Below are 13,968 nucleotides of genomic sequence, written 5' to 3' on the forward strand. Positions count from 1 at the left end.
TGCCATGGTGTGTAGGGGGAGATTTCAATGTTACTCGTTTCCCTAGTGAAAGATCAGGAGGAGCTAGTCTGGATTCTGCTATGATGAGCTTCTCTGATTTTATTTCTGAACAAGGGCTTATGGACTTGCCTCTTGTAGGGGGTGCGTGCACTTGGTCAGTTTCTCAAGATCCTCCTCTATGGTCTAGGATCGATCGGTTTCTTGTTTCTCCAGAATTGGAAGCTCGGTTTCCTGGGGTGAGGCAGAAGAGGCTTCCTCGTCTTTGCTCGGATCACTTTCCGATCATTCTTGAGTTGGGAGAGGTCTCCAAGGGGAAAAGGCCATTCAGGTTTGAGAATATGTGGCTTAAGGCGGATGGGTTTGTTGATCTAGTGAAACAATGGTGGGATTCTTATGAGTTCCAAGGCACGCCGAGCTTTGTTTTCGCTTGCAAGCTCAAGGCCCTGAAGTTGAACCTGAAGACATGGAATGAGGAAGTGTTTGGTAACATTGAGAGGAATAAGAGGGTGCTTCTTGAAGACCTTCGGGTGTTTGATGAGCACGAAGAAAGTAGGGCTTTGAATGAGGAGGAGCTAGCGAGGAAGGCCGAGGTTGTGAGAGAATTAGAGAAGTGTACTCTTATGGAGGAGATTAGTTGGAGACAAAAATCTAGAGTGTGTTGGTTGAAGGAAGGGGACAAGTGCACCAAATTCTTTCATTCCATTGCCAACTCTAATAGAAGATTTAATTCGATAGAGACGTTGATGATTGGGGATAACATGTGCTCGAATAAGGATGAGATTAGTGAGCATATTGTCGATTTCTATCAAAAGCTTTTTACCGAGCAACACAATGGGAGGCCCTTGGTCGATGGTATCTCTTTGGACTCCATTTCGGAGGAAGAGGCTAGCTGGTTGGAAAGAGTCTTTGAAGAGGAAGAGGTTAAAAAGGTCGTGTTTAAGATGAATGGCAATAAGGCGTCGGGCCCCGATGGGTTTTCTTTGGCTTTCTTCCAAGTTTGTTGGGATGTGGTGAGGGAGGATATTATGAGGGTGTTTAGTGCTTTCCATGAGGGAGGGATGTTTGTAAAGAGCCTCAACGCTTCTTTCATTTCGCTTATTCCGAAGATTCCTGGTGCCACCAATCTCAAAGATTTCCGCCCGATTAGCCTTGTGGGAGGTATGTATAAAATTATTGCCAAGGTTTTAGCAAACAGATTGAAGGTTGTGTTGGATAAGATCATTTCCAAGTCGCAAAATGCCTTTATCAAAGGTAGACAGATTCTAGATCCCATATTGATTGCTAATGAATGCCTTGGTAGTAGGCTGAGATCTGGGGAGCCAGGGGTCATTTGCAAAATGGACTTGGAAAAAGCTTATGATAATGTGAATTGGGGCTTTTTGTTGTATGTGCTAAGGAGATGTGGTTTTGGAGGGGTTTGGTGTTCTTGGATTCAACATTGCATTTCCACGGTGCGGTTTTCGATTCTGGTAAATGGGTCTCCCGAAGGTTTTTTTAGCAGCTCCAAGGGTTTGAGACAAGGGGATCCTCTCTCTCCTTTGTTGTTTGTGTTTGTGATGGAGATAGTGAGTAGGATGATTTCGGCAGCGGTTCAGAGGGGGCTGTTAGAAGGCTTCAAAATCAGCAACACTACAGTCTCTCACCTTTTATTTGCCGATGACACCTTGATTTTCTGCAATGCCAGGCCTGCCCAGTTACGTTACCTGCGGTGTTTGTTTCTGTGGTTTGAAGCTGTTTCAGGGTTGAAGGTTAATTTGGCTAAAACGATGCTTATTCCGGTGGGGAATGTGGAGCACGTGGATATGCTAGCCGGTATCCTAGGGTGTGAGGCGGTTACCTTGCCAGTGAAGTATCTTGGTCTCCCATTGGGAGGCTCTTATAAGTCCAAGCATATTTGGGATGAAGTTATTGAAAAGATTGAACACCGGTTAGCCAGTTGGAAAAGGTTGTATTTATCGAAAGGGGGCAGGGTCACCCTTATCAAGAGTACCCTTGCTAATATGCCCACTTATTTTTTGTCTCTTTTCCATATTCCGGCGAGTGTTGCGAGGCGCATTGAGAAGCTTCAACGCAATTTTCTATGGGGAGGGATAGGAGAAGAGTTTAAATACCACTTGGTGAAGTGGGCGCAGATTTGCACTCCGATCAAGGAAGGAGGGTTGGGTATTAGGAATCTAATGATCTTCAACCGCGCTCTTTTAGGGAAGTGGTTGTGGCGTTATGGGTCGGAAAGAGATGCTTGGTGGAGAGTAGTGGTAGATGCGAAGTATGGAAGTTTATGGGGAGGGTGGTGTTCTGCTGAGCCTGGAGGGACGTGTGGGGTGGGGTTATGGAAGAATATTAGGAAAGGGTGGGATACTTTCAAAGGCTTTACGAGATTTGAAGTGGGGGATGGGACCAGGATTAGCTTTTGGCATGATTGGTGGTGTGGAGATTCTGCTCTCAAGATAGCCTTCCCGATCCTTTTTAGTATTGCTTGTGCGAAGGATGCCTCAGTTGCGGATAATGTGGAGATGTTGGGTGGGTCCATTCAGTGGAATGTGAGTTTTTCCAGAGAGGCTCATGATTGGGAGGTGGAGGCCTTTGCCTCCTTTTTCCAGGTGTTACATTCTACTAGAGTAAGAAGAGGGTCGGAAGATAAGTTATGGTGGAACTCTTCCAAAAGAGGATCTTTCAAGGTCAAGTATCTCTTTTTCTCTTTGGCTTGTTCGGAAGGGAGGAGGTTTCCTTGGAAGAGGGTGTGGCGGACTCAGGCTCCCCCTAGGGCAGCGTTCTTTGTGTGGTTGGCAGCGTGGGGGAAAATTCTGACATTAGATAATCTCAGAAAGCGTAATGTGATTGTGGTGAACAGATGTTGGATGTGCAAGAAGAGTGAAGAGACGGTGGATCATCTTCTTCTTCATTGTGAGGTGGCGTCTGCTCTGTGGAATGCCTTTTTTGGCCGTTTTGGGTTATCATGGGTGATGCCTAGACGGGTTTTCGAGTTGCTAGCATGTTGGTGGTCTGCAGGAAGGGGGGGGAGTGCTGCAGTCTGGAAGATGGTGCCTATTTGCTTTTTTTGGTGTATATGGAGAGAGAGAAATAATAGGTGTTTCGAGGATGTGGAGAGGTCTATTGAGGACACTTTAGCCTATTGTTTCCATACTCTTTATCTCTGGACTGTAGCTTATGTTTCTCCGGTTCCGCTTAGCTATGTTGATTTCCTTGTACGCTTTTCCCCTTCTAGTTAGGTGTTCCTAGTTGTATACTTCCAGTGTACTTTGGGGCGCCCAACGCTTTTAATAATATCAGTACTTACCTATCAAAAATCATTTAATACTCGTCTCGACTCAACTCGATCACAGCCCTAGCTCTAATGTAAAATTGTATGCATATGAAACCGAGTATTGACTAGGAAAGAATTTGTTCTACAATGGACAATTATATTCTTTTGGGGAATGCTAAAAACTACACTCCCATATCACTGAGCTGACATGATAATGTCTATCAATCGTTGGATTGTTTTTAACATAGCTGATCTAAGGGCTATTGGGCATTGCTACGTCAATCCATTGGGATGGGGGTGTGGTTTTTAGCATTACTCTATTCTTATAGGAGTAATGGCAAATTTTGAAAAGGTTTGATTAGACATTGAATAATGGGCCTCATCCTCTCCTAAGATAGGAGAATAAATATAAGATATGAATAAGACTTAGGACTATTTGACTAAGTTTTTAAAAACAAGTTTCAATTTTCAAACACTAAAAAACACTTCTTTGACAACAGTTATCCAGATGGGTTTACAGATGTGGCCTCCACCACTAACACATTTTTCAAAACAAACTTAAAAACATTTTCAAAAAAGAAAACACTAAACATCTTTCAGAATTTTCCCCACAATCATATAAGAATATTTTGGAAATACATGCTCACTTTTTTCAAAATGTGAAGGCTGCTTTGTTATATATATATAATAAATATTAAAGGATTATGGTTGCTCTAAAAGTGTTGTCATGTGGAAGATGGTGCACTCTTGACTTTTGTGGTGCATTTGGAGAGAAAGAAATGATCAAAATTTTGAGTACTGAGAGATGACGTTGGAGGAGCTCAAAGTCTTTTTTATTTTTTTTTATTTTTTATTTTTAAATGACGGGGAACCCTCCTAAGGCAGGACCACTTCGTGACCCATCCCTAAAGGATAAACCCCGAACCTGTATAATGCACCCCCACCACACGGATCGGTTAAATCTTGCCTTCGCCAGGGATGTGGCCCCAATGAGTTGTTTGCACCCAAAGGGATTCAAAATTTCGTAATAATAGCTCAAGTCCTTTTCTTTTATTCTCTTTATATTTGGGCAATTGCGTTTTTAGCTTCTTTGGTGATTAGTTTTAATGAGTCTTTTGTTCTTTTTTCTCCTTTAAGATATGCGTTTTTTGTGTAAACTTCTTGTGTGCCTAAGTTGTGCTTTTAATGATATTTCGATTATTTATAAAAAAAAGAAAAGAAAGAACTGGAGGTTGACCTCCACCCCCTTCGCAGGAGGTGGGTCTCCTCCCCCTACCTCTGGTGTCAGCCACCCCCACCACTGTAGAGGCAGCGGCGGTGGAACTCCAACCCTCACTGCATTTTGCCGTGGTGAAGATCCACCCCCATAGAGGGGGGAGGTGGAGACTCTCCCCCTCCGCTACTCTTGCGAAGGCGCAGGGGTGAGTCTGCCATCCTCGCAAAGAGGTGGGGTGATTAGAGACCTAGATGCTGTGTGCCCCTCGTGGAGGGGAGACCCACCTCCCTCCTTTGACGAAAGGGTGCCGGCCACCACCTATGGAGGCCTGCCTCCAGCAGATCTCTATTTATTTTTTGTTTTGTTTTTGTTTTTAATGTTTGAAAACACTTATCAATTTTTTGCTATTAGAAAACGCTGCAGTTTACCAAATGAATTTTCAATGGTGGACCCTACAAACAACACTTGTTCAAATGTGCCGCCCATTGTAAACACTTCTCAATTTTTACTTCTTAAAAACTCTTTTCAAAACCCAAAATCGAAAACTCTTTTGAAAAACTTTACCAAACTGTCTCAGGTTTCTCAATCAATTACTGTTTTGGATTAGCAATGGAGTGCTTACTTCTTTTTGGAGTATGAGATTATATAAGAATGAATGCTAAGATTATGCACTAGTTTCTCTTGTAGATCCCTCTCTCTCTTTCTCGAGCTTTCAGTTGTAGCTTTTTCATATATGTTACTTATGGAACCTTTGGAATGGGAAATAACGTTGCCTGGGTAATTTGTTTTCTTCTTTACATTGAAAAGCAATAATGAAGATTTTTATAGCCTGAAACTGGGTGTATACATGGTAATCTCTATTTTAAGTGGCTTGGAGTTTGTTGTGTAACTTTTGTGGACTCTTATGATGTTTCTTCTTGGTAATACTGTCTTTGAGTCGTAACCTTTCACATTAATATTGTATAATGAACCATGCATGTTTATACACTGCATGAAGTCATATGTTAGCAAAGTATTAGGTAGATGCCCAACAATGAATTTTTGAACACAAAGAAAAGAAGAAATAATTTTTTCTTTGTTTCTTTAATAAATTATGCTTGAGGGGACATGAAAAGATATTGGCTAGTGATTGTAAGGCCCTAGGTCTTGACTGGAGGGAACACCGAAGGCGTTTGCCCTTCCAAACCTTCTATTGATAGAGAGGTAGTTGGAGCATTTGCTTCTTTCATGTTGTCAAATTCTTTGAATACATTAGATGGACAAAATGCTGGTAAGAATAAATCTATCTAGTTCTGTTTTGAGTTTCTAAGTAGTCTGGCTGTGGATTTTGCAGAGGGTGTTATAGCTGGAGGTACAGCTGGTGTTGTTGTTGAGACAGTTTTATATCCCATTGATACTATAAAGACACGGCTTCAGGTGGGTTAACTATGCATATTAAGTTAGAGTTAATATTTAAAATAAATTTAAAGAATCTACTGCACCAGGTTACTGGTAATTGCCTGATGTAAAATGCTAAGCTTTTGCTGAACATATGGATATAGAGATTGTTCCTTCATTGTTTCTTATATTTTGATGGACTATGAACGATTTGATTTATGCCTCTACTTTTTATCTATTCATGCTGCAATTCTTTCCTTTTTGTTTTATTTTTTTGGCCCTGGGTGGGGGGTGGAGGGCTGGTGGGTTGAAACCTTCAGGCATTTTCTTCAAGATAAAAATGTTCTTTGAGTCCTGAATTTTTGTTCTTTGATTGTTTCCTGTCTTGGCCACACAATTGATCCTGACCTCTTTGTTTAGGATCTGTATGCAGTGGCCAATACAGCTTTTGACCTAATAAATGCCTGAATTACTTCTCATTTGCTAGAGTTAATTACTCTTTATTTATTTATTTATTTTTAATATTTGAGGTTTATAAATGTACCTATAATTAATTATTAATCATTTTGGAAAACACAGATCTAAAAAATTACTTGGTACTCATCCAATTGGCACGCAGAGATTATGGATTCTGTTTGTTATTTTCCAACTATCATTTATAAATAATTTTTAAAATCTTGGTTTTTTATAAGTGATATAAATCTTTTTTTTTTTTTTTTGTAAGTCTTAGAACATGAAAACATGGGTTATGGTGTTAGGTGGCCCACTATAGAAATACCCAGCAATTGCATCTTCTTAACTTCTAGTGCCTTACATCTAAAGAACTCTTTGATTTCACACATTGTTGTTTGCTTAAGAAGGTAAAGGTTGGGATAGGTCTCTTTCTTTAGGCTTTGAAATTGGTACATTTTGTTGGGGGAAGTAGTTTTTCAAGGTTGCAAGTTTTTTACCTGTGTGTTTCCAAATTTTACTATTGAGCTTTTGTTGCAGGCTGCGCATGGTGGTGGACAAATAGTTTTGAAGGGCCTTTATTCTGGATTGGCTGGAAATCTTGTTGGTGTCTTGCCGTAAGTACCTTTCGAAATGCATGACTCCCCTTAATGTTTAGGGTTCACAACTTCAAATGTCAGTATCCATTTTTGTTCTTTGGTCAAGTTTTGAACCTGGAAATGACTTGATTTATGCTCTTTGGACGAGTTTGTTTCCTTCTAAAGATTATGTAGTTTCATTAAAAAAAAAAAAGAAAAAAAGAAAAGAAAAGAAAAACGCTTCCTTGATTAATGTACTAATTGTAATCATATGTGCCATAAGTGTGTATGTCATCTATCTCTGGATTCTCTTCAGTTAAAAAATTTCCAATAATGTTTGTTATGGAATCTCAACAATTAAGCCTAGCAATCTTCAGCGGGCTTTCTAGGTCGCTAAATTCTTATTTGTCATCCTTAGAGATAGTTAAATTGATCTAATTCGTCGTGAACTGTGGAATAGATTTCTGCACGAGATTGAACATAACCATATAAGAGTATTTCTTGCCATCTCCCTCCCCTTCCCCTTCTCTCTAACGCATTCAATTTCATCAGTTAAATTTATATCTACTTTCTGTTGCTGTAGGCTGGCGGTCTATGTTTGTGTAGAAGAACCATAGACTGTTAAATAGTTATGAAAATACTAATTATGCATAAGCTTCTTAAAAAAATGCACAACATCATTCCAAATCTGCAGATTTTTAAGCTGAAAGATGTTGAAATTTATTAATATCCAAGCGAGTTGTTGGAGGTGGATGGAAGGTATGTCATGTCCTCCAGTGCCCGAAACACCAGTTTTTTAATAGGAAATGTCCTAAAAATTATGGTTATTGGAGCAGCTTTTTCTCTTCTTTTCTTTTGGATTTGTTTGCTATAACAAAGAATGTCTTCGTATCATCAGACTTGTTTTGGTAAAATTCTTTTATGCAGGGCTTCTGCTGTATTTGTTGGTGTGTATGAACCTGCAAAGCAGAAATTGTTAAAGATGTTTCCTGAAAATCTTAGTGCTGCAGCTCATTTTGTAAGAAATTCTTAAAATCCCTCTTATTTTGGTATGAATTTATGGGCTTCACTTTGGCACATGATCGATGAGTGTCTTCAATTGTTTTATTTATTAAGGCTTGTCACAACACAAAGATTGACACTCAACAAGGTGTTGGTTGTTTATGCTTGTTGAAGTGCTAAACACATTTTGGGTGAACAACCTCCTATAGTGCCTCAAGAGTTTGTTTTCCGTATTAGTGAATGATCTACAAAATCTACTGCGTATCCTCGAATAGAAATGATAATGCATATCTAGTTTTACTTATGATTCACTTTACTTATAAAAAAAAAATAAATAAAAAATTGTATGGCCAACTAAACCTCCCGAATTTGTTTGGTTGTTTGATACTATAGCTGATAGTTTGGCTGAATAAAGTTTTTATGGTTGAACTTTATTCAGACTGCAGGGGCCATAGGAGGCATTGCTGCTTCTCTCATTCGTGTTCCAACAGAGGTAGATATCTCTTACTTTCATTTCAATCGCCCCTCCTCCACTTTTCCTTTTTCCCTTTTTAACACTTTCAACTTCTCAGGTTGTTAAGCAAAGGATGCAGACGGGGCAGTTTACTTCAGCTCCTGATGCTGTCCGCCTTATTGTTTCTAACGAGGGCTTTAAAGGATTTTATGCGGTGTGTGGTCCTCACCAACTACCTCTCCATCTCTTCGCTCCATTTTTTTTTTTTTGGAAATAGATAGATTGACACACTTCAATAGTAGAGAAGAATTTATATTTCTTTTATTCTTGGTTAAAGGTTGAAAGAGGTCTTTCTAGGAGAGGATGGGCCTGTGTTGTTGATTATGCATTGCATGTGGCATCAATGTGTGACCCGCATGCCATTTGTTAGTGGCAGCTTTTTTATTGTTTTGTTTGTATTTATGGCCTCCATTGCTGAGATTGCAGGGATATGGATCTTTCTTATTACGGGATTTGCCATTTGATGCAATTCAATTTTGCATCTATGAACAGCTTCGGATAGGTTATAAGGCGGCGGTAAGCTCCTCACAACATATAATTCAATGTTTGACACTTTTTGGAAGAATTTATTTTACTTGATGGTGTTTTTCATTTCCCTCTGACTGTGCCGCATGCTAATGTTATATGAAATGCTATTTATAGGTGATGCTTCTATTCTAACACGGTTTGCAATTTCTTTGACTTCAAGATTCTATGTTACGTCAATACTTGTTTATTGATAGTTTGACACCATACCATGTGATCTAGTGTTTGGAACTCCCATCACTTTTAACCTTGGAGTTTGTAGAGTATATGATCTAATTTATACATTGGCTAGTTTAATTGCGAAGAAGGCTTAGTTGTGTTGGGTTGAGTTTAGAACGCATAGGGAGAGTTCTCTTGAACCTGAAGTTGCTTGAATCAAGGAAGGTATGGGTTAGCTAGTGGGGTTTTAGAAGGCAAAGAGAGTCATTGTCTTCATTCTTGGGATTTGGACAATGGTTTATTCTGTAGCAAGATGAGCTGATTGTTTAAACTCCTCAACTAAGCCTAATAAAAATCAATAAGGATTGGTTACACAAGCCTTTTCTCTAAAGCTAAAGTATTTTCTATATTCTTCAACATTGTTTATAGAATTATGTACTACCAAAATCTACATCTTGTTTCTGACACAAAAGTTTGATACTAAGCTTAACATTTGACAGACCTGTAACTGAATTTTGAGCTTTTGCTTGCAACTTGATAGTACCATATAACTCTTTTTTTTGATAAGTAATAATGCATTAAGAGCGCAGAGGGGCGCAACCCTAGTACACAGGAAGTATACAAGAGAGCGACTAAGTAGGGGAGAAAGAAGAAGAGAACAAAAAGAGAAAATCAGAAAAATCAATCACTAAAGGAGCAAGCCATCCTGCTGTCCATGTGAATAAAGTGTACAAAAAGAAGTGAATAAGATCCTCTAGGTTCCTCGACAAATCCTCGAAGCATCTTGCATTCCTTTCCTTCCAAAGACACCATAGAAGACACAAGGGAGCCATCTTCCAAACCACCGCACTACTAGTTCTACCTCCCGCCCACCAACTGGCAAACATCTCCATGACGCTTCTAGGCATAACCCAACTCAAGTTAAAGCGAGAGAAGATGACCTCCCACAACTTGCGCGCGACCCCACAATGAAGGAAGAGATGATCCACAGACTCCCCATCCGCCTCACACATGCAACAACGATTAATCACAACAATACCTCTCTTCCGAACATTATCCAGTGTGAGAGATTTCCCGAGAGCGGCCGACCAAGCAAAAAACGCCACTCGCAAAGGAGCCTTAGTACGCCAAATCCTTCTCCAAGGGAACTGGTTAGGCTCCTTAAGGGCAAGCCTTCTGTAGAAAGTGCGGACCTCAAACTTCCCTTTCCTTGAAGGAATCCACCACATACGGTCAACCCTTTCCCCCCGGATCGGAGACGAGTACAAGAGCGAGAAGAAAGAGGCTAAGGCCATCTCCTCCCAATCATGGATACTACGGGTAAAAGTAACGTTCCAGTGCACCATCCCATTTACACACTCCCGGATATCCGCAATGGAGGCATCCTTGTTGCAGGCTATATTAAAAAGGCCCGGAAAAGCATCTTTGAGGGGCGTCTCGCCACACCAACAATCCTCCCAAAATTTGACCTTCCCCCCCAAACCGGGATCTAATCTGAAGTGGCACCGAAACGACCTCCAAACCCCACAAATGTATTTCCATAACCCCACCCCATGCGTTCCACGAGGAACATTTGAACGCCAACCACCCCAAACCACCCCATACTTAGCCACCAAGATACTTCTCCACCAAGCTTCTTCTTCATTTGCAAATCTCCATAACCATTTCCCCAAGAGGGCTTGGTTGAAAAGGCGCAAGCTCCGAATCCCTAGACCTCCCTCAGAAATCGGAGAACAAACCTCGTGCCAACTGACCAAATGGAATTTGGGTTCATCCTTGAAACCGCCCCATAAAAAATCCCGTTGAATCTTCTCAATACGATTCGCCACGGAGATAGGAATGGGAAACAGGGACAGAAGATAAGTGGGCAAGTTGGATAAGGTGCTCTTGATGAGAGTGAGCCTCGCCCCCTTGGACAAATAAGAACGCTTCCACGAGGCCAACCTTCTAGCAATTTTCTCCACCATATCATCCCAAACAGCCAACTGCTTGAAGGAAGCCCCTAGCGGAAGACCCAAATACTTCAAGGGAAGCGAGCTAGTGCCACAACCCAAGACGCCGGCCAGCTCATCCGTCTCCACTGAATCTCCGACTGGGACCAAAACAGACTTGGCCCGATTAATCTTTAGCCCGGAAACCGCCTCAAAGCCTATGCTGAGAGCTTTAATAAATCTAACATGTTCCGGTTCTGCCCCACAAAACACCAAAGTATCATCAGCAAAAAGAAGATGGGAGATCGACACCCGCTCATGCTCCCTTGTCTAACCCCACGCGAAGGGACAAAAAACATGATGGAAAAGAAAGCAGGATGGGAGTTAGGTAACAATGAAGAAGATGATAAGTAATGTGTGACCAAATAGGAGAGAGAGAGAGAGGGGTCTGCATCAACCTAGAAGCTGCAATTGCAACATTTTAGCATACACATTTCAGAACCATTAACTGCAACATGCCCTGCTTTCAATAGAGTTAGCGAAATAAAAGGTATTCTAGAACAATTCCTTAAAAATTACAAAGAAAAAAAAAAGGATTTCATGTGTTTTCGTGTTTTCTGGAAGCTGAAGGATTTGGTGGTGTGTTCTGGGTGTTTGCAGTGCACGTCTGGTGTTTTCAGGTGACCAGTGAGTTTTCCAGCAACTGATCATGGCGGTGTTATTATACAGGTATTCGTTTTTGTCTGGGATGTACACTTCACATCGTTGGGGGTAGGCCAAAACAACATGTTGTTTAGTACAATAGCTTTACAACAGCAGCACAACCTCAAAACCACTGGTCGTTCAGTGAGGTAAGAGAGAAAGAGATATCAATATATTATATATTTTTCACGTCTACTTCGAGCTATTTGGATGGATGTCTGAACTCAAGATGTCAAAAATGAATCAGACCTCGGAAACTAACAAAAAGGGAATAGAGAGCCAGGTGACCTCCCATAGTGAGAATCTAACTCTCTATGCATGAGTCTCAAGATGTTGGGAGACTTGATCGACATTTCATGGTCAATCTACAAGAGGCCGAGGAGGTGGAACTAGACCTCGGGTCAACCATACTTCTATGGTAGAGAAGAATTTCCCAACCATAGCATGCACTGAAGTCTAAAATGTTAGAACCACTATAATGATGCCAACCTGAAGAGGCCATCTGTGAGAAGAAGTGTTTGTATAGCCAATCGTTCATGGGCAACCTCGACGTGCTTTGGCCCATAGCATGCACGTGCAGAATCCTGCATGTGCCAAAAATGATTTGATTACAACATATAAATAACAAAAGTAGATAAACAAACAATTAAGGTAAAAAAAATACCTTAATATTATCATCTTCATCAATAAATTTTTTTTTTAAGTAATAAGAAGTTTTATTAAAGAGAGAGAAGCGAGAAAGTAAAAGAAATGAGAAAAACAGAATGACTATAATCCCAAGCACCAAAAATCTAGATATTAAAAAGACGGGGAATTCTGGAGGCTAACCTAATGTGTTGTCTAGAACCCTGTTTCTTACTAGAATTTTTAGACGGGGGGTAAAATTATGAGAGATACAGTATGCCACCCATTTATGCCATCTTTCCCCAAAACTGCATCTCTTCAAAACATATACAAAAGGAAGTCCCAATTGACATGGTGAAAACCTTTTCAATATCCAGCTTGCACAGCAAACTTGGAACCTCAGATCTAAGCCTACTATCAATGCACTCATTGACAATGAGAACTCAGTCTAGGACTTGCCTACCCTTGACGAAAGGGTTCTGAGGCTTAGAAATGATTTTCTCCACTACCATTTTCAACCTTTTAGCTAGAACTTTGGCAACAATTTTGTACACTCCACCCACTAAGCTAATAGGTCCAAACTCCTTAATGTCAACGGCCCCTTTTTTCAAAGTACCTCTAGCGTGAAAATCATGGAAGCCATTCATGATGGTAGCTTTAAGCACATCCCAGCAAGCTTAAAAAAAAACCCATAGAAAACCATTAGGACCTGGGGCCTTGTCACCATTAAAGGCTTTCACCACCTCATATCCTCAGAAGGTCTCTCTAACCATTATCCTCCTCATTCCAAGCTTTTTCTACATGCTTGCATCGCCAATAAACTACACACAATATTATAGGACATGATCTCCATTTTGGACTCTGAAGACATAACATCTACCTTCCCTTCTCTGAGTAAATTTTCTATTCTAAGGCGCTTCTCCCCATCGTTTAATCTTCTTATGTTCCATGATAATATTTTAGGCTTCCTGACTAAATCAAGGTACCCCTCCCCTTAGCTTTACTACAAGCTTGAACATCCACCCGTAGAGATTGAGCAAGATAATCTTTTCAACTCTCTAATACTTTTGAGGCTGATTTGGAATTGGAATTCCACCCCCTCCTAGTTTTGACTCGCTTCAATTATTGTGAGCGATGCCATAAATTGCACTTCAAACCCTTCACAAGAAAGCCCAACAATATGTTGAATGTCCTTCAGCTTCAGCAAAACCTAGCTAGAAACCATAGGAGAGCAACAACTCATAAGCTCACACACAAGGGGCTCATCCCTGGTGTATAGTGCCAATTCCAAACCTGCCACACCAACCTTATCTGCACCACACACATCAAACCCATCCTGATTAGAAGGACCTTTTACCACCCATACAGCTAGCTTCACCCACCCTGGCCTTTACTCCTGTTACTTTTTCCTTATTCAACTGACCCACCTCATTGTCGTAACTATCCAGCCGTGATGAGTCCTTATCTGTCTCACAGCCACCCAAACCCAAAAAATTACCCTCAACGAATGGTTCATCTCCAAGTGCTAGCATTCTGTCCAACTCTGCTGATCATTCAGGAACAGCATCACCATTGATAGACAAGTCGATAGAATTTGCACTTGAAGGCCCAGGCCTGATAGAAAG

The 13,968-nt window shown here is 40.7% G+C and overlaps 1 protein-coding gene across 2 annotated transcripts in view; it reads left to right on the forward strand.

The window, feature by feature from the left end:
- The window catches only part of LOC132165692 (S-adenosylmethionine carrier 1, chloroplastic/mitochondrial), a 30,827-nt gene that overhangs the window by 10,161 nt on the left and 6,698 nt on the right, over window positions 1–13,968 (forward strand). For both annotated transcript variants that reach the window (XM_059576352.1, XM_059576353.1), the window contains 6 exons: window positions 5,815–5,897; window positions 6,849–6,925; window positions 7,814–7,904; window positions 8,328–8,381; window positions 8,461–8,556; window positions 8,829–8,918. In XM_059576352.1, coding sequence (XP_059432335.1) covers window positions 5,815–5,897; window positions 6,849–6,925; window positions 7,814–7,904; window positions 8,328–8,381; window positions 8,461–8,556; window positions 8,829–8,918 — 491 coding nt within the window. The remainder of the gene's footprint in view (window positions 1–5,814; window positions 5,898–6,848; window positions 6,926–7,813; window positions 7,905–8,327; window positions 8,382–8,460; window positions 8,557–8,828; window positions 8,919–13,968) is intronic.

This window comes from Corylus avellana, chromosome ca11 (genome assembly GCF_901000735.1).
Source record: "Corylus avellana chromosome ca11, CavTom2PMs-1.0".
Lineage (NCBI taxonomy): Eukaryota > Viridiplantae > Streptophyta > Magnoliopsida > Fagales > Betulaceae > Corylus > Corylus avellana.